The sequence below is a fragment of the Coregonus lavaretus genome (assembly GCF_964263955.1).
Source record: "Coregonus lavaretus genome assembly, contig: HAP1_SCAFFOLD_1801, whole genome shotgun sequence".
NCBI classification, from domain to species: Eukaryota; Metazoa; Chordata; class Actinopteri; order Salmoniformes; family Salmonidae; genus Coregonus; species Coregonus lavaretus.
The window spans coordinates 67,263-88,410 of NW_028157278.1; the positions used below are offsets into that span (position 1 = coordinate 67,263).

Genomic DNA, 21,148 nt, shown 5'->3' on the forward strand with positions numbered 1-21,148 from the left:
ATATTTAGCTGTTTTTTATGGTGCTGATTGCATGTCTGTAATACATTATAATTGTGTTAAATAATAGAAATATGTATTTTTCAATTATTTATATTACATTTCTCCACTGAAAAGTAAAAGATTGAAGTCTAGCATAACCACTAGGTACACATCAGGTAAGCAAATACACACGCAGATATGGTAAAACATTTAATTACCTATAAAGTATACAAACAATAAAACAACTTCTTAAAAACAAAAAGAGACATTAAAATAACGTACTGTTTCAGTGGTTGATCTTCTACGACCATTTCCTTTTTGAATGAACTAATCAGATCGCCCGATACTAAGCGGTGGACTCCTCCTACAGAGACAGTAAACATAGGATGCGTTCCAACAGACACTCTATTCTCTACAGAGTGCACTACTTTTGGCCAGCGCCCTAGAAAGGTGTGTACTATCTAGGGAAGAGTGCCATTTTGGAAGCAGAGAGACTAAACTTATCACGAAATTATACCCTGACCACCAATTAACATAAAAACATAACAAAATCGTACAAAATAATTGTTATATATCAGAAATGGAAAGAAATAACCTATTTGTTCACAGTTGGTATGAAAGGGCTGTTGACAAAATACCCGTTTATACAATAAAACATCTAAAGTAATAAAACAATCAGACTATTTACAATTAAAAAATAAAAATCCTATATTTCACAGAATTAACCCTGCTTAACAATGACACTGTTTTAACCCTTTGTGCAATGTTGGCAGCTTATTGGCATTTGATCTGTTCCCTATTCAAAGTTGTAAAAAAAAAAAGTGCTTTCTGTTCTGTGTCCCTACAAGCACACCGTATCCCAGTCTCGTTTCCTCACCTCTTCACTCCTACATCCTTTCGCATGACCAGGGGTTCCAATCCCAAATTTTTTTTTTAAAGGACAAACATCCTTGGTTGAAACTATTGAGCTTGATAAACCATTATTTTGTTTTGTGACATGTCCTTTCATTTCATATGAAGAATAAACAGTAAGGTGTAGCCTATGGCTTGGCCATAGTAAGTTCATATAAACTCAGTGGTATTTTCCTATGTAGCCTAGTTACAGTAAAATGTAGCCTAGTTACAGTAAGGTGTAGCCTAGTTACAGTAAAATGTAGCCTATGGCTTGGCCATAGTAAGTTCACATAAAGACTGTGGTCTTTCCCTATGAGGTGTAGCCTGTTATTGGAAGAGGGAAATCCTGCTTTGTCCCATTCCCAATCCTATTCCCAATCCTTACAAGGACCAGATTCCTGGGAAAGAGTGTGGATCCTATTAGAATCCTGTTTTGGCCTATGTGGGATTTGTTATTGTAAAGAAGTAAATTCCTTTATAGTCCCAGTCCCAATCCCAACCCAGATTCCTGGGAAAGAGTGTACATCCTATGAGAATAGTTTTCCAGTTTAAGAATTACTTAACAACTCTTCCCAGAGGCAGGAGAGGAGAGGTATATCCAGTTTTGTTCCATTCAGGTAATTTCCCAAAGGATATTCAGAGATTTTCCGAGATATTCCTTCCACTGAGATGGGAGAGAATGCCGTTTAGTAGTTGGAATGCTAGCCGCTGGAATCCTGGGAAGAAGACAGGAGAAAGAGTGTTGTCAGAATTGTGAGCCAGAAAGAAAATTGGGAACAAAAGAATGCATGCATGCACACTCACACACACACACACACACATACACTCCCTCTCTTTTTTTATTTATCTCACACACACACACCTGACTGGCCTGACTGGTGAGTCTGCGAGGAGAGAAGGGTGGTTTCTGCTGGTGGATGGCCTGGAGACGAGTGATCAGGAACTTCTTATCCTCCCCCTCCTAGAGAGAGAATGAACAGGTTACCAGGCAACAACCATGTAGCTGGCAATTAACACATTATACACAGTGTTAGAACAGGTTACTAGGCAACAACCATGTAGCTGGCAATTAACACATTATACACAGTGTTAGAATCCTTTATGTCAAGTTAAGTGCTTGTATACACAGAGTGTTGAACGTACATTTTCTACATTGACATTTTAGTCATTTAGCAGACACTCTTATCCAGAGCAGCTTACAGTTAATGCATTCATCTTAAGATAGCTAGGTGGCACAACCACATGTCACAGTAAGTAAAAAAAATTCTCAATAAAGTAGCTATCAGCAAAGTCTCTATCTGGGATTATTTAAGATACTCTTTGAAGAGGTATGGTTTCAGATGTTTTCTAAAGGTAAATATTTATTACAGTGTTATTATGACATTAGTATTGTATGTTTTCTATCTGTATAACACTGTTATAAAAGGTTAAGTCACATTAGTTGAGACATTACGTTTTCTATCTGCTCCTGCAGCAGACTGATGATCTTCCTCTGTCCATCCACCACCTGGGTGTTGAAGTAAATCACTACCCTGAGAGAGACAAAGAGAGAGAGTGTATGAAAACACACTAAATCACAATACCTTTCTATTATACAGAGACACTGACAGAAATGGAAATGATAAAAACATCCTGAAGGAACTTAGTTTGTGTCAAATCCCTCACAGAATCATCCCACTCACAGGAAGACACCAGGAACAGAAACAGAGGGTTCTCCACGATGTAGTGATCCCAGGCTAGCCAGGAAAGGTGTCTGTCTGTCTGTGTGTGTGTGTGTGTGTGTCTGTGTGTCTGTGTGTCTGTGTGTGTGTGTGTGTGTGTGTGTGTGTGTGTGTGTGTGTGTGTGTGTGTGTGTGTGTGTGTGTGTGTGTGTGTGTGTGTGTGTGTGTACCACTCACAGGAAGATCCCAGCCGCCAGGAACAGAAACAGAGGGTTCTCCACGATGTAGCTGTGAGCCCAGGCTAGCCAGGCCAGGTTAGGGTTGTGTCTCCCCAACTCCTTCACCCACAGCTTCCCTGACTCGAACATAGTGGACAGGCTACGGAACGGACCGCATGACTCAGACGGACGGATACTGGAGGAAGGTATATAGATATTATAGTATATCAATGTGAATACTGTATATTGCAGGTATATGTGTGTTTGAATTTGCTAATGTGTGTTCAATATGTTCAGTGAGTGTGTTACTGACATCAGAGTGTGTTACTGACATCAGAGTGTGTTACTGACACCAGTCCATCTCCCTACCTCCACATAGTGTAGGTAACACACACGGCAGCCCCCAGGAATGAAGGGAAGCAGAGGAGTGTGATGAAGATGGTGGTCATCTGACTGGCTCTATAGGGCTTCCTAGGGGACTGGCAGTTCATCATTACACTAGTCTGGTGGGGGGAGAATACTGTCAGAGAACCGTTTGATCAAGGTACAGAGTCAAGACAAGGTTCAAGGTCAGTTGACATTCAGTTGTAGTTCCAATATAAGTAGTCTACATAGTCCAGTTACCAGGATGATCATGGCACAGTGATCAAAACAGAGGTTTATGTACCTTCTTCATGTAGAAGAGAAGCAGTAGTTTGATGATCTGTACAGCAGGAAGCAGAGGAGTGAACAACACCCCCAACCTACACAACACAGACATGATACAACATCACTACAACACCCCCAACCTCCACAACAGACATGATACAACATCACTACAACACCCCCAACCTACACAACAGACATCATACAACATCACTACAACACCCCCAACCTCCACAACAGACATGATACAACATCACTACAACCCCCCCAACCTCCAGACAATACAACATCACTACAACACCTCAACACAGACATGATACATCACTACAACACCCCAACCTACACAACACAGAGACTCAAGTGTACAAGGTTAGGTTTAGGGCCAGGGTTAGAGGTCATACCAGGCCAGGGTTAAGGCTAGGTGTAGGGTTAAGGTTAGGTTTAGGGCCAGGGTTAGAGGTCATACCAGGCCAGGGTTAAGGCTAGGTGTAGGGTTAAGGTTAGGGCCAGGGTTAGAGGTCATACCAGGCCAGGGTTAAGGCTAGGTGTAGGGTTAAGGTTAGGTTTAGGGCCAGGGTTAGAGGTCATACCAGGCCAGGGTTAAGGCTAGGTGTAGGGTTAAGGTTAGGTTTAGGGCCAGGGTTAGAGGTCATACCAGGCCAGGGTTAAGGCTAGGTGTAGGGTTAAGGTTAGGTTTAGGGCCAGGGTTAGAGGTCATACCAGGCCAGGGTTAAGGCTAGGTGTAGGGTTAAGGTTAGGTTTAGGGCCAGGGTTAGAGGTCATACCAGGCCAGGGTTAAGGCTAGGTGTAGGGTTAAGGTTAGGTTTAGGGCCAGGGTTAGAGGTCATACCAGGCCAGGGTTAAGGCTAGGTGTAGGGTTAAGGTTAGGTTTAGGGCCAGGGTTAGAGGTCATACCAGGCCAGGGTTAAGGCTAGGTGTAGGGTTAAGGTTAGGTTTAGGGCCAGGGTTAGAGGTCATACCAGGCCAGGGTTAAGGCTAGGTGTATGGTTAAGGTTAGGTTTAGGGCCAGGGTTAGAGGTCATACCAGGCCAGGGTTAAGGCTAGGTGTATGGTTAAGGTTAGGTTTAGGGCCAGGGTTAGAGGTCATACCAGGCCAGGGTTAAGGCTAGGTGTATGGTTAAGGTTAGAATTAGGGCCAGGGTTAGAGGTCATACCAGACCAGGGTTAAGGCTAGGTGTATGGTTAAGGTTAGGTTTAGGGCCAGGGTTAGAGGTCATACCAGGCCAGGGTTAAGGCTAGGTGTATGGTTAAGGTTAGGTTTAGGGCCAGGGTTAGAGGTCATACCAGGCCAGGGTTAAGGCTAGGTGTATGGTTAAGGTTAGGTTTAGGGCCAGGGTTAGAGGTCATACCAGGCCAGGGTTAAGGCTAGGTGTAGGGTTAAGGTTAGGTTTAGGGCCAGGGTTAGAGGTCATACCAGGCCAGTGTCTGTCCGTAGATGAGTTCCAACACGTTCCTGGCGATGTCAAACACAGGCTTCCTTTTCCTCTTCAACACCCTCTGAGAAAACAACCTGCAGGAGAGAGAGAGAAGGAGAGAGGGAGAGAAGGAGAGAGGGAGAAGGAGAGAGAGAATAATAAGGGATAAAGGATTGAGAATGGGAAAGAAAGCGATAGAGACTGTATAATGGGTTGAAAGAGTTGCCGAGTTTATGAGCAAGAAAATATGAGAGAGAGAGAGAGAGAGAGAGAGAGAGAGAGAGAGAGAGAGAGAGAGAGAGAGAGAGAGAGAGAGAGAGAGAGAGAGAGAGACAGACAGAGCGAGAGAGAGAGAGACAGAGAGACAGAGAGCGAGAGCCACAGACAGAGAGCGAGAGAGAGAGAGAGAGAGACAGACAGAGTACCCACCTCCAGAGGAACTCTCCAAAGAAGGTGTCCAGTATGGTAAAGATGAAATCCATGAGGAGGAAGCGGTACAGCTCCTGTCCTACAAAACTCTCCCAGCACTGACAACAACAACACAAGAAACTACATCAACAGCAACATCAATATTTACATTTGACAATTTATTCAGTTAGCAGACGCTCTTATCCAGAGCGACTTACAGTTAGTGAGTGCATACATTTTCATACTGGCCCCCCTTGGGAATCGAACCCACAACCCTGGCGTTGCAAAGCGCCATGCTCTACCAACTGAGCTACACAGGACTATATATCAACATCATCATCAATATCAACAACATCAATATTAACCACATCAACAACATCATCAATATCAACATCATCAATATCAACAACAACACAGGAGACACCAGTCATAACAGCAGCACAGATTTCATTTTGAGCAAAATAGTTCTGGACATTGTCGAGTTGATAATGCTGTAAATGGATGTTGGGACAGAATCGGAATGTTGGGAAGCAATTGGAACGTTGGGACAGAATCGGAATGCTGGAACGGGAATGTTCCTCTCACCTGCAGGCCGATGCTGTTGGGGTCAGAAGCGATCCGGCCCAGCCAATGGAAGCACAGCACTACGAGCACGCTCACTTTCAACATCAGGTTCCTCAAACACACAAATAGTAGATTTTTTAAATGTTTAGAACAAACACACACGCTTCTGTCAACTAGCAAGACTCTTGATTTCAATAAACTCTCCATTAACTTCCCATTACGTCTGTAGGATGCACTTCCACCCCTCTACCTACAGATGGCGATATATGTGCGTACGATGGGGGAGTCGTACTCCTCCATCCACACAAAAACGTCTAAATTAAATTTGTGGACTGCAGTTCCACCCCTCTACCTGCTGATGGAGACGTATGTGTGTACGCTGGGCGAGTCGTACTCCTCCATCCAGGCAGTAGCGTTGAAGAGGCCAGGGAGCAGGAGGTTGATGAGAGACACTACGACTGGCAGGGCTAACAGACTGGCTTCCTTCAGGAGAGGGTCCTTAGTGGGAATACGAGATCTGTACTGGAGGTCCTAGAGAGGGAGGGAGGAGGAGAGGAAGAAGGTGTGAAGGTGGAAGATGAAAGTGGAGGATGAAAGCTGAAAAAGTGTGTCTCTTACCTTGTGCATGTACTCAGAGAAGTAGTACAGAGCTAGAACACAGGCCACAGTACTGCCTATACAGATGAACCATGCCAGACCATGTACTGTCACACGTCCTATTCTCTGACACACTGTCTTCTGGACATGCTTCCGATTAGTCTCCTCCAACAACTCCTACAGACAGACAGAGAGAGAGACATGGTTACGATTAGTCTCCTCCAACAACTCCTACAGACAGACAGAGAGAGAGACATGGTTACGATTAGTCTCCTCTAACAACTCCTACAGACAGAGAGAGACATGGTTACGATTAGTCTCCTCCAACAACTCCTACAGAGAGAGAGAGAGAGACATGGTTACGATTAGTCTCCTCCAACAACTCCTACAGAGAGAGAGAGAGACATGGTTACGATTAGTCTCCTCCAACAACTCCTACAGAGAGAGAGAGAGAGACATGGTTACGATTAGTCTCCTCCAACAACTCCTACAGAGAGAGAGAGAGACATGGTTACGATTAGTCTCCTCCAACAACTCCTACAGAGAGAGAGAGAGACATGGTTACGATTAGTCTCCTCCAACAACTCCTACAGACAGAGAGAGAGACATGGTTACGATTAGTCTCCTCCAACAACTCCTACAGAGAGAGAGAGAGACATGGTTACGATTAGTCTCCTCCAACAACTCCTACAGAGAGAGAGAGAGACATGGTTACGATTAGTCTCCTCCAACAACTCCTACAGACAGAGAGAGAGACATGGTTACGATTAGTCTCCTCTAACAACTCCTACAGAGAGAGAGAGAGAGAGACATGGTTACGATTAGTCTCCTCTAACAACTCCTACAGAGAGAGAGAGACATGGTTACGATTAGTCTCCTCCAACAACTCCTACAGAGAGAGAGAGACATGGTTACGATTAGTCTCCTCTAACAACTCCTACAGAGAGAGAGAGAGACATGGTTACGATTAGTCTCCTCTAACAACTCCTACAGACAGAGAGAGAGAGAGACATGGTTACGATTAGTCTCCTCTAACAACTCCTACAGACAGAGAGAGAGAGAGACATGGTTACGATTAGTCTCCTCTAACAACTCCTACAGAGAGAGAGAGAGACATGGTTACGATTAGTCTCCTCTAACAACTCCTACAGACAGAGAGAGAGAGAGACATGGTTACGATTAGTCTCCTCCAACAACTCCTACAGACAGAGAGAGAGACATGGTTACGATTAGTCTCCTCTAACAACTCCTACAGACAGAGAGAGAGACATGGTTACGATTAGTCTCCTCTAACAACTCCTACAGACAGAGAGAGAGAGAGACATGGTTACGATTAGTCTCCTCTAACAACTCCTACAGACAGAGAGAGAGAGAGACATGGTTACGATTAGTCTCCTCTAACAACTCCTACAGACAGAGAGAGAGAGAGACATGGTTACGATTAGTCTCCTCTAACAACTCCTACAGACAGAGAGAGAGAGACATGGTTACGATTAGTCTCCTCCAACAACTCCTACAGAGAGAGAGAGAGACATGGTTACGATTAGTCTCCTCTAACAACTCCTACAGACAGAGAGAGAGAGAGACATGGTTACGATTAGTCTCCTCCAACAACTCCTACAGACAGAGAGAGAGAGAGAGACGGTTACGATTAGTCTCCTCTAACAACTCCTACTGACAGAGAGAGACATGGTTACGATTAGTCTCCTCTAACAACTCCTACAGACAGAGAGAGACATGGTTACGATTAGTCTCCGCTAACAACTCCTACAGAGAGAGAGAGAGAGACATGGTTACGATTAGTCTCCTCTAACAACTGATCATGATTAATTATGTCAGAGGAAGGCCCTCAAAATTGTCAAAGACTCCAGCCACCCTAGTCATAGACTGTTCTCTCTGCTACCGCACGGCAAGCGGTACCGGAGTGCCAAGTCTAGGTCCAAAAGACTTCTCAACAGCTTCTACCCCCAAGCCATAAGACTCCTGAACAGCTAATCATGGCTACCCGGACTATTTGCACTGCCCCCCCACCCCATCCTTTTTACGCTGCTGCTACTCTGTTAAGTATTTATGCATAGTCACTTTAACTCTACCCACATGTACATATTACCTCAACTAGCCGGTGCCCCCGCACATTGACTCTGCAACGGTACCCCCCTGTATATATAGCCTCCCTACTGTCACTTTATTTTACTGTATATATAGCCTCCCTACTGTCACTTTATTTTACTTCTGCTCTTTTTTTCTCAACACTTTTTTGTTGTTGTTTTATTCTTACTTTTTTTGTTTAAAATAAATGCACTGTTGGTTAAGGGCTGTAAGTAAGCATTTCACTGTAATGTCTGCACCTGTTGTATTCGGCGCATTTGACCAATAAAATTTGATTTGATTGATTTGATTTGATTTGAATTAGGCGAATTAGCTTTTTCCTCTTCAAGTTTTCTTGCAAAACAAAACAAATATCTTATGTCATCACATTCCTGACTGACTAACAACATTATTGCATGTGTGTGTATGTGTGATGGGAGTGTGTGTGTGTATGGGAGTGTGTGTGTGTATGGGAGTGTGTGTGTGTATGGGAGTGTGTGTGTGTATGGGAGTGTGTGTGTGTGTATGGGAGTGTGTGTGTGTGTGTGTATGGGAGTGTGTGTGTGTTTGGGAGTGTGTGTGTGTGTGTATGGGAGTGTGTGTGTTTGGGAGTGTGTGTGTGTATGGGAGTGTGTGTGTGTGGGAGTGTGTGTGTGTATGGGAGTGTGTGTGTGTATGGGAGTGTGTGTGTGTTTGGGAGTGTGTGTGTGTATGGGAGTGTGTGTGTGTATGGGAGTGTGTGTGTGTATGGGAGTGTGTGTGTGTATGGGAGTGTGTGTGTGTGTATGGGAGTGTGTGTGTGTATGGGAGTGTGTGTGTGTGTATGGGAGTGTGTGTGTGTGGGAATGTGTGTGGGATGTATAGGACGCTGTAAGGAGAATGTCCTTTGACAAATTAAAAGAAAACAAACTGGAGTAGCTCAATATTGACCTGGAAGTTCAAAAGGATACCGGACAAACACAAACTGTGTGTGTACGTGTCAAAGGAGCGTGCATCTGTACGTGTCCCTACCTTGAGTTGAGTGCAGATGTTTTCAGAGCGGAGTTTGACGGAGGTCTTCTTGATGACTTTAAAGTCCCAGGAAGTGAACACCTTCATCGCCAGGATACCATGAGACTTGTCTATACGGAAACTCTGACCAAACGACTTGGACATGCTGGGGGGAGGACACACACACACCCTTTACTTTGTGAACTGTTAGTCCTGTAAGTCCTGTCATTTAACATCTAAATACACTGAGGGTACAAAACATTAGGAACACCTGCTCTTTCCATGACAGACTGACCAGGTGAATCCAGGTGAAAACTATGATCCCTAATTGATGTCACTTCTTAAATCCACTTCAATCAGTGTAGATGAAGGGGAGGAGACAGTTTAAATAAGGATTTTTAAGCCTTGGGACAATTGAGACATGGATTGTGTATGTGTGCCATTCAGAGGGTGAATGGACAAGACAAAAGATTGAAGTGCCTTCGAACAGGGTATGGTAGTAGGTGCCAGGTGCACCGGTTTGAGTGTGTCAAGAACTGCAACGCTGCTGGGTTTTTCACGCTCAACAGTTTCCCGTGTGTATCAAGCATGGCCCACCACCCAAAGGACATCCAGCCAACTTGACACAACTGTGGGAAGCATTGGAGTCAACATGGGCCAGCATCCCTGTGGAACGCTTTCAACACCTTGTGGAGTCCATAACCCTGACAAATCGAGGCTGTTCTGAGGGCAAAAGGGGGTGCAACTCAGTATTAGGAAGGTGTTCCTAATGTTTGGTATACTCAGTGTACACTGAAGTAGTCTCTCTCTCTCTGATGAAAGACAGAGACACCCCCCCCCCCCCACACACACACACACCTGTAGACGAGGATGATGCAGGTGATGAAGAAAGCCCCTCCTATGGTGAAGAAGTACGCCAGGGGCATGTTGTAGGACAGCTTCACTCCACAGTCTGTTTCCATTGTCCTTTTAGATGGAGAGTGACTGGGCTGCTGGTCCATACCGCTACTACTGACACTACAGTTCTTATACAGGGTAGAGTTACTATAGTAACCATAGTACATCACTGAGTCTGAGAAATAACCCTGGGGAGAGGGAGAGAGAGAGAGGAGAGAGAGAGAGCGAGAGGAGGGAGAGAGTGAGACGGGGGACGGAGAGGGGGAGGTATGTTTGGTATGAGGATACTCCTCCAGTGAGCAGCCTGGAGGGGTGTAATGCCTGGTGCTGTTTGGGGTTATGGGACAGTATGTTTGGTATGAGGTGAATGTCTGGTTCTTACCCCTCCAGTGAGCAGCTCCAGCCCAGAGAAGGCTACGTGTCCCTGGGTTAACCTGGGGGGGTGTACTGCCTGGGGCAGGGCCAGGAACAAAACCGTGACCAGGAACAGGAAGACGTTGAAGAAGAGGAGGGTCTTGACGAACAGGAAGTAGGAGAGGACGCCGGTGCCGAAACGACCGCTCACCCTCTTCAGCGCCACCTGGGGAAGAGGAACAGAGATAGTGAGAAAGAACAGAGAGATATAATGTGAGAGAGAGAGAGAGAGAGAGAGAGAGAGAGAGAGAGAGAGAGAGAGAGAGAGAGAGAGAGAGAGAGAGAGAGAGTTACCTGCCACAGCTGTAGGGAGTGGAGGAAGGACAGACAGCTGTACCAGCTATGTCTCAGAGCCTGGAGGAGAGGAGAGGAGAGGGTCAGTGTCAAGTACAGTAATGTTTGTGTCCACATACTAACCCATTGAGCAGAGAATTAGAATTATAGGAACACACACATTCTGTTTCCCCATGAACTAAAAAAGCCTCATAATAACTTAGTTGACATCTGAGAAACTCTGCTTTGACGTAATGAGTAGGGACTTGTCTAAGGGAAATTACTTCATGATTCACACTCACAGGGGCATTAAGTGTTGGGCAAGAGGGCTATAACACCATCAGTAGATACTGATACACACAGCTACAGGAAACACCCACCAACATCACATTACTGTCACAAAGATCTGTCTGTCTATGTGTGTCTGTCTGTCTGTCTGTCTGTCTGTGTGTCTGTCTGTGTGTCTGTCTGTCTGTGTGTCTGTCTGTCTGTCTGTGTGTGGCGAGCGCTGGGAGACTAAAGCTGTAAACCCCTGACTTGTACAGAAACTATGACAGACACGATGATTGCTGTCTAGACAGATCAGCTGATAAAATTAGTACCTCATTAGATGAGCGACTGTCCCACTACAGGAAGTAGAATGTAGAAGTAGAATGAGGTCACGGGGTGGTGACTCACGATGATGTAATACATGATAGTGGTGGCATTCCTGCCTGACTAAGTTGACAGACTCCTGCCAGATCTCACAAGGCCTGACTAGGTGTTGAACATATCAGATAGTAACCACATCATATGATACAGCAATCTGATGGCCAGCTGCAGTCCATGACGTGGTACTCCTGAGTGGCGCAGTGGTCTAAGGCACTGCATCGCAGTGCTAACTGTGCCACTAGAGATCCTGGTTCGAATCCAGGCTCTGTCGCAGCCGGCCGCGACCGGGAGACTCATGGGCGGCGCACAATTGGCCCAGCGTCGTCCAGGGTAGGGGAGGGAATGGCCGGCAGGGATGTAGCTCAGTTGATAGAGCATGGCGTTTGCAACGCCAGGGTTGTGGGTTTGATTCCCACGGGGGGCCAGTATAAAAAATATATATGTGTTCACTAACTGTAAGTCGCTCTGGATAAGAGCGTCTGCTAAATGACTAAAATGTAAATGTGGTGGCGCACAACCATTGGTTGATGCAATGCAACGCCTGAAATGTATCCGGGCAGGAACTGGACCAATGTAATATTTGAGCAGCGGATCTGACTGTGTTTGTCTGTGTGACTTACGTTGATGATGTTATACTTCAGCTGGCTACAGCAGGGGATCTGACTGTGTTTGGAGCGTAGACCCTTCCTATCAGCCAACCTCCTGGAGAGAGAGGAATGATGGGAGACAGAAGGATGGGGGGAGAGAGAGAGGGACGGGGGGAGTGAGAGGGATGAGAGAGAGGGACGGGGAGAGAGAGAGGGATGGGGGTTACAAGATGATACACAAGTGAGTGACAGATGTACAGACAGAGGAATAGAGGATGAGACCATGACAACTATTGATAGAGCTGCAGAGAGGAGGAGGAGAGAGAGAGAATAATGAGAGGGAAGAGTCTGACAGAAAGAGAGTGATAGGATAAGACAGAGAGAGAGAGGGGTGATAGAGGAGTGCAGATACCTTAGTTCACTCTTCTCTGCCACAGAGGGAGGCATGGCTCAGAGCATCAGAGAGATAGAGACAGCAGGATAGAGGGATGGAGAAAGAGAGAGAGAGAGGGGTGATAGAGGGATGGAGAAAGAGAGAGAGAGGGGTGATAGAGGGATGGAGAAAGAGAGAGAGAGAGGGGTGATAGAGGGATGGAGAAAGAGAGAGGGGTGATAGAGGAGTGTAGATACCTTAGTTCACTCTTCTCAGCCACAGACAGAGGCATGGCTCGCAGCATCCTGACCCGGTCACTCAGAGAGAGGTTCTGAAGGTTGTTGACCAGGTGGTCACGCTTACGCCCTGCAGCACACACACACACACACACACACAGATGGACAGATGCACGGACACACACACACATTAGTTATGCGTAGGTTATGACATCATTACAACAAAAATGTTGGTATTTCAGTGTGTGTGTGTGTGTGTGTGTGTGTGTGTGTAACGTTTACGCAAGTGACCTCACCCTCCCCATCCACGCCGTCGGTCTCCACGCCGCCCGTCTCCATGCCGTAACCACGGATACTGGGTCGTGCAGAGCGGGAAAAGTCTTTTATGGAAGGTCTGCTCTGTCTGCGTCTCCTCAACTTCATGGTCTTGTTACAGTACTGAGAGATGATAGCACCTCGACTGCGACCTAGAGAGAGGAGAGAAAGTGAAGAGGTGTGTGTGTAGATGCATGGTTCCTAAACTGTCTGATAGACGGACAGAACTCTAGTTTGTGCCATGGTGTTTTTAGAGCCACTGTGTTAGATACAGTATCTGTTGATGGGTTGATAGTGGCTGGCTGACTGGCTGGCTGACTGACTGACTGGCTGACTGACTGGCTGACTGACTGGCTGACTGGCTGACTGGCTGACTGGCTGACTGGCTGACTGGCTGGCTGGCTGACTGGCTGACTGGCTGACTGGCTGACTGGCTGACTGGCTGCTGGTGCACCTGCTAGAGGAACTAACAGTCACACGACAATGGCAGAAATAGTTTCGACTTCTGAAACTACCTCTCTCTCTCATGAAGTGTGAAAAGAAGAAATACTAGTTAGGTGTACATACAGCTGTCTTAAGACTGTAATAACAGTGTCGTAGAGGTTTCATAAGTGTGTCATAAGGGTGTCGTAGGGGTGACTTACCGATGGTGCGGCTGGGCATGGAGGAGAGGACTCTGAGGGTGGCGGAGGACCAGCGTTCCTCTATAAGGGGGTCTAACTGTCTCCCCTCCTCCCCCTCCTCCCCCCTCCCCTGGCCCCCACGCCATATCTCCCGACCAGGGCTGGACAGGTACGCTACACTGTCTGGAGATAGGAGAGTATGAGGTTTATGGAGGTATACACACACACACACACACACACACACATATATAAAACTCACACCAGCAGACACCAACACATGAAGACATGCACACTAACACTCTGTCTTTCCCTCCTACACATTCAAGCAGTCACACACACAGTCTCACTCGCATGTATGCACGCACACACAAACACTACCTCTTTCCTCCTCATCCAGTTCTCTCTGTAGTTCCTGCAGCTCAAAGGCTTCCTGTCTCTGATCCTCTATCAGCTGGTTAAAGGAGTCATGGACCCCCTCCTCATCCACTGGGCTCCTATTACAGAGAGAGAGAGAGAGAGAGGTGGGGGGGGGAGAGAGAGAGGGAGAGAAGGAGCGAGAGAGAGCGAGAGGAGAGAGGGAGGGAGAGGCGGAGAGAGAGGAGAGAGGGAGGGAGAGAGGGAGGGAGAGAGAGGGGGAGAGAGAGGGGGAGAGAGAGGGGGAGAGAGAGGGGGAGAGAGAGGGGGAGGATGAGATAGAGAGAGGGGGAGGATGAGAGAGAGAGGGGAGAGAGAAATGAGGGAGAAATAGAGTAAGAGAGAGATGAGAGCGTACTTCAGTGGGTCGGATACAAACACACATACATACACTTCTAACCACTAAAAACAAACACACCCCTAACCAGTAACCACTGTTCAGAAAAACAGACAGACATTGTGTAAACACTCCCTCACCACTAGGCTTTGACCACCTTGATAAGCACTGACAACTCTTCATATTAAATATTTCATGGCCTTTAAGACCTAATTCGAAAGGAACCACCAATCACAAGCCTTTTGCTCCCCAGGGACCCTGCAGTTGAACACCACAGGAAGTGACTCACTCAGAAGATTCTCCTCAGTAAATACAAGAACACACACACACACACACACACACACACACGAAAGGAACAAAGACTATACAAACAGTCAAACAAACACAGTCAGTCTGTTCTGTGGGAACAATGGGTCTGGCTGAATACTGGTACTGTACAGAACTGGGCCTCAAAGAGTTGCCTCAAAGAACATCAAACAGACAGTTAACTCTGTCATTGTCTTATTTTAACCCTCTCTTCTGTTTACCAAAACATCATAGAGAGTTTGATACCATTCCATTCACTCCATTCGAGCCATTATTATGAGTCGTCCTCCCCTCAGCAGCCTCCATTGGTATAGTCTAATAATACTCACTCCAGGCCAGCCTCCATGTGGTGAGGAGTCAGGTCAAAGTTGACATTGTGATCCATCTCTCTCTCTCAGTCTCTCCTCTCCAGTCTGTCTCGTCCTCTTTATCCTTCTGTCCGTCCGTCAATCTCTGTCCACCAATCACAGAGAAGGGTCACACCCTTGTCCGCCTAGTCCCGCCTCTCCACTCTCCTAGCATAGTGTTGCAAAAACTACCTGAGCGAGAGAGAGAGAGAGAGAGAGAGAGAGAGAAGAATGTTAGGAATCATAAGGAGTGGTGATTGAAGTTCTCCTTCGTGTTTCAGCTAGTAGCACTTTGTTGTAGCACCTGGACACACACACACCTCGTTTACCTCGTAAAAGCAGTTCTTTATCATACTAACAGTGCTAACTGTGCTACTAGAGATCCTGGTTCGAATCCAGGCTCTGTCGCAGCCGGCCGCGACCGGGAGACTCATGGGCGGCGCACAATTGGCCCAGCGTCGTCCAGGGTAGGGGAGGGAATGGCCGGCAGGGATGTAGCTCAGTTGATAGAGCATGGCGTTTGCAACGCCAGGGTTGTGGGTTCGATTCCCACGGGGGGCCAGTATAAAAAATAAAAAAAATGTATTCACTAACTGTAAGTCGCTCTGGATAAGAGCGTCTGCTAAATGACGTAAATGTAAAATGTAAATACCAACAAAACACAGCAACAGCAGCTGGTGTGTGTGTGTGTGTGTATCACCAGTGAAGTGTTAGAATACAATACTAGGCCTACATCATACTAGGCCTTCACACCAAGCATATGATTATGTGATGGATAGGAGAGCCACCACCATCCATTCACATTGTAATGAGCATTCTGTGGCCAGATATCTTTCTGATCACATGAGTTCTAGAATGCTGCTCATGCACCAGAACTTATTATGAATATTCATGAGGTTGGTAAGAGAGAGAGAATTCTTTGTCAGACCAATTTGTACTGCGTCATGGGGGGGGGGGGGGGGGGGGGGGGCATTGTAGGAGTTCAGGCTTGTTTAATCCTAAAATCTGTGTTGCGTTGTTTAGTCCCAACTCAAATACAAAGAAGACACTTCCTGTCCTGTTGCTTTGAAACCCATTTAAACCCATGTAGCGTAACTACAAACATCATGCTTATTACTAACTGGAGGTGGTGTGAGTCCTAGCGATTAGAGTTCAAGAAAACTCATACCAGCTAATAAACTAAAGACTAAAGCCTCTGTAACAGAAACAAGGCTTAAATCAAAACATGTGTATTTGTATCACCACTGAAGTGTTGGAATTACTGTTTGAATAGAGTTTTACCATACTAGGCCTATGTGTGTGTTCAGAGTTGAACCAAAACAGACTTACCAGAGATGTAAAGCTCAGAGCGAACACAGAACAAGGAAATGATCAGAGAAAATCAATAAAGTATATGATTATGACCGTGGCTGAGAACACAGAACCCCGCGGCAATTTGAACGAACATTCAAGGCCATTATGAAGGCTACAACATTCTGTCTGTTGTAACGGATATTGCAGATACACAAGCAGGACGTAGTCCCTACACATTGGAGCAAAAACAATCAGCGTTTTGTGTGATGACGTAGGCTAATCTTTGTAGTTGCTGCCATATCGTAATCATCAGCCAGAGTTGCTGAAAAATAACACTACTACTCCGACTACCTGTCTGCCTCCTGCTTAGCCAATGTTTGCAATGATGATTAAAAAAAGAACATTACATCGCTAATTAGACTGCGTGTCTGTGTCTTGCTTGTTTGATATGCTGCCTAGATAGCTGCATGTAACTCCCCACTTGAGTTTTGCATTGGTACAAAAAACGAACTGCGAGTTTGTACGAACATGTTGATCATGTCTTTTGTGTACAACATGTAAATAGCTGCATGTAGCCCAACTCTCCTCCTGAAAAAAGAACCTGAAATCGTGTTTATGTTTAATAGTCTACTGGGACAGGGAAGGCAGTAGTTGGAACATGTCAATCATGTCCTTTGTGTACAACATGAAGTTTTGTAGGCTACACCAGACAACGGCCCTTATCGCCGATCAAGGAGGGGGAAGCTGCAGCGGAGCACTGAGCAGCAGCTACTTTAAAAAAAGAAATCCTGCACATGCACAGAAATCTGCATCTTTAGCCACGGCAAAATCAGGTTTCCAGACAACCCAGAACCACAGCCACTGGTTATGATTATTGCTCTGTGTGCTGGTAGTGTTCTAGTGTGCTTGACCTCTTCACAAAGACCATGTGACCCTACAAACACAAAACAAAACAGTCTTTAACGTGACAGGATATATATATATATATATATATATATATATATATTTGACACCGGTTTGTGTGTGTGTGTGTTTCATGCATGTGTGCATATGTATGTAGGGCCTTATAAAATCAGTTTTATTTTTAGCCTGATTCCGTTTGTGTTTTTCAAAATTCTGTTTTATTTTTCCAGGTTTCTGTTTTCTTCAGGTTTTCGCTCTCAAAATCACACCTTTTTAATAGAAAAACAACTAAATTGGATGTTGTAAGTCCACAACACTTAAACCACATCAGAAGACCAGGTCTGGGAAAAACAAGAAATTTAGATTTTGGGGTTTAGTTGCCCTTTAATGCAAGTGAGCACCAGGAAGAGATTGTTGTTTGGTTAGCGATGTTTTTGTAGCGCTCATGTGATTGCAAAATGTTGCTAAACAAATGGCCACTGGATTGATGATATCATTCTTCCAGGTTGGCATTGGCTACTTTGTAGTTAACATTTAAATGAGAAGGTTTTTGGGAAAGCCTTTCCATCTCTACCAGAAGAAGGTTATCATTAGCATCGTCGCTAACAGCCAAACAAAGTGTAGACACACACACACAGGGGCATTTCTGTGCCGTTTCAGAAAGTTGCAGGAAAATACGAATCACTGATGTATTTTGTTAATGTCTTATGATAAACTTGCGCAAATGAATGCATTTTCGAATAAGTTCATTGATTTCCTACTAATTTCAATAAAATGTTGAATATTGTTGAATTCCATTTTAATGTCTGGATTCCTTGATTCCGTCCGCAGCGCTGATTGTTTAGGGCCCTATGTGTGTGTGTGTGTGTGTCTTGGTTGGAGTTCCATGGTTATTTTCCTGGAACAGTCAACTTCTCCGTGATGACCTCATCAGAGGCAGACAGCTGAGGGCAGATCTGATTGGCTCCTGGCCAAAGGGCATTGCACTGTGGAAGTTAATGGATTCAACATGTTCATTCTACACATCCTGTCTAACTTCTCACTAGTCTATATTCTCTCTCCTCTCTCGCTCTCTTATCTCTGTCTTTATCTCTCCATCATAGATATTCTCTCTTTCTCTCCTACAGACCCATTCTCTCTCTCTAACTTGCTCTCTTTCTTTGAACTTTTCACTCCAAATCTCTAATGTCTTGGTCAGGTCTGTCTGTGCTTTGGAGTCCATTCAAATCCATCACCTAGGGATTTCCATATTTTCTCACATCTTCCCCCTCTTGAGTCTCTCGCTCTCTGTCTTTCTCTCTACATTCTCTCCCTCTGTCTTTCCCTCTCTGCCTCCCTCGCTCTCTTTCTTTATTTCACACTCCATTATCTCCAACTCTGTCAATGCTCCAACTCTCCAGTCACTGACTGTCTTTCTGCTCCTCTGTCCTCCCTTCCTCAATTTTCTCTCACTCTCCCGGGGCATATTGTCAGACTGCTGGTCTTATCACAGAGACAAGTCCCAAATGGCACCCTATTCCCTATATAGTGCACTACCTTTGACCAGGGCCCATGTCCCCTTTCTCTGTGTGTGTGTGTGTGTGTCACTGTCAACAACCCCTGAACATCTTCCTCCAGGTCAAAGTTGATCTGTACTACAGCCAAACAACGCAAATCATGCAGGCCTGTCAGTGAAAACACTGAGTGATGAGAAACAGATTTACTGCACTGTCTAACAACGGCAGGTTAGCAAGAAGATACAGTATACTTACAGAATAACACTAATATATTTAGGAGTATTTTATAAATGCAAAGTTAAAGTTGCTGTGGAGGAGAAACAGTATATAAACTTAGAACTATATATGTAGGCCCAGGGCAGGGTTCCCCAACTGGCGGCCCAGCGGTTTTATTTGGCCCCCCAAGTTTTCTGAGCAAAAAAATTTAAGCAAGGTTTGAAATGATTATGATTTAGTCAAACATATCTGTTTGGGCTTCTTGCGGTCAATTTGCAGTCTACAAAATATTTATTTGCAATTATGTTCCGGCCGGAGGAGAGGGAGAGAGGGAGGAGGAGAGGGGAGGGAGGGAGAGAGGGAGGAGGAGAGGAGGGAGGGAGGAGGAGAGGGGAGAGGGAGGGAGGAGGAGAGGGGAGGGAGGGAGGGAGAGAGGGAGGGAGGAGGGGAGGGAGGGAGGGAGGAGGGGAGGAGAGAGGGAGAAAGAGAGAGAGGGAGGAGGAGAGGGTTGGAGGAGAGGAAGGAGGAGAGGAAGGAGGAGAGGGAGGAGGAGAGGAAGGAGGAGAGGGAGGAGGAGAGGGGAGGGAGGGAGAGAGGGAGGAGGAGAGGAGGAGGAGAGGGGAGAGGGAGGGAGAGAGGGAGGGAGGAGGGGAGGGAGGGAGGGAGGGAGGGAGGGAGGGAGGGAGGGAGGGAGGGAGGGAGGGAGGGAGGGAGGAGGAGAGGGGAGGGAGGGAGAGAGGGAGGGAGGAGGGGAGGAGGGAGGGGAGAGGGAGGAGGAGAGGGAGAAAGAGAGAGGAGGAGAGGGAGAGAGGGAGGAGGAGAGGGGAGGGAGGGAGAGAGGGAGGAGGAGAGGAGGGAGGGAGGAGGAGAGGGGAGAGGGAGGAGGAGAGGGAGGGAGAGAGGGAGGGAGGAGGGGAGGGAGGGAGGGAGGAGGAGAGGGGAGGGAGGGAGAGAGGAGGGGAGGAGAGAGGGAGGAGGAGAGGGAGAAAGAGAGAGGAGGAGAGGGTTGGAGGAGAGGGAGGAGGAGAGGGTATAAGGTGGTGGGGCTGACAGGGTAGATGGGAATATTTGGTCAGTCTGACAGTTTTTATCGGCTGACTGATAATCAGTTCACACAACGGTAAAACTAACAGAGGAGAGAGAGAGAGACAGACAGACAGGAAACAGAATCAGCACACAGAACAGAAAAAGTATAAGGACTGCTGTATCAGAAGCACAGAACTATAATTATTTGTCTACGGGCAGAAGCAAGGTCCTCTTGTTTTTCAGTGCATTGTGTTGTCACTCAGTTGAGGGAACAGAGAGGAAAATAAAAAACAACAGAGAGACTCCCCAGATAACTATGTGAACGGAACAAAGAAAAGAGAGTGGTTCAGAGAGCGGAACAAATCAAAAAAGAGGGGTTCAGAGAGAGAGAGAGAGAGAGAGAGATTCCACAAAGCCATACATCGTCAGGAAGAGAGAGAGAGGGATAGGGATAATGAGAAAGGGTCAAGGATATGAGAGAGAGAGAGAGAGAGAGACTGGGCGTATATGCCTAATGTGAGAAAAATGAAGAGGGAATAAAAGATAGAGGAGAGAAAGAGAAAGAGAATGGAGGAAACCTGGAAGTAATTCCACAGACTGACACACAGCTCTGTAATTACACTGCCCTGTTCTGCTAAAGTTCTCCCCGTGTCGTCACGGCAACAGAACAGACCAGTATTCTGCTGTCAACTGTCACTAGGCCAAGACAACTAAACTTAGGGTGGGTCCCGGGGTAGATGAAGGCCCACAGACAATACAAGTATAGTCTAACAGAGGCTAAATACCCGCATAGATACAGTTCCTATTGACTTCTAACTGTGGAAGATTCCCATCTTGGGTCATTTTCCCCACTAATGGTTAAGGTTAGGATTGGGGGAGGGGACGCTGACCCTAGATATGTACCTAGGGGAAACTACACCCCAGAGCATTGAATTCACTGTGGAAGTAGGAGTAAGATGAA

The 21,148-nt window shown here is 46.1% G+C and overlaps 1 protein-coding gene across 1 annotated transcript; it reads right to left on the minus strand.

Annotated features, from left to right (window-relative positions):
* Positions 1–95: 95 nt before the first annotated feature.
* Positions 96–15,445, minus strand: LOC311125591 (transmembrane channel-like protein 6). Its single transcript, XM_084199615.1, has 21 exons — positions 15,236–15,445; positions 14,228–14,343; positions 13,871–14,032; positions 13,208–13,378; positions 12,933–13,041; positions 12,336–12,417; positions 11,086–11,145; positions 10,760–10,957; positions 10,339–10,565; positions 9,502–9,646; positions 6,424–6,579; positions 6,158–6,336; positions 5,827–5,917; positions 5,263–5,360; positions 4,833–4,928; positions 3,420–3,495; positions 3,122–3,255; positions 2,772–2,948; positions 2,327–2,405; positions 1,736–1,834; positions 96–1,589 (listed from the first exon to the last, which is right to left on the minus strand). Exons 1-21 carry the CDS (start codon positions 15,289–15,291, stop codon positions 1,575–1,577), a joined length of 2,526 nt encoding a protein of 841 aa, XP_084055741.1. The 5' UTR covers positions 15,292–15,445; the 3' UTR covers positions 96–1,574.
* Between the last annotated feature and the right edge of the window lie 5,703 nt (positions 15,446–21,148).

Excerpts from the sequence above, each read along its gene's own strand:
- LOC311125591 (XM_084199615.1), bottom strand. The coding sequence starts at position 15,291 with ATGGATCACAATGTCAACTTTGACCTGACTCCTCACCACATGGAGGCT. Across the intron at positions 14,033-14,227 it reads ACTGGATGAGGAGGAAAGAG|ACAGTGTAGCGTACCTGTCC; the intron begins GTAGTGTTTGTG and ends TCCTATCTCCAG. Across the intron at positions 2,949-3,121 it reads GTTACCTACACTATGTGGAG|TATCCGTCCGTCTGAGTCAT; the intron begins GTAGGGAGATGG and ends ACCTTCCTCCAG.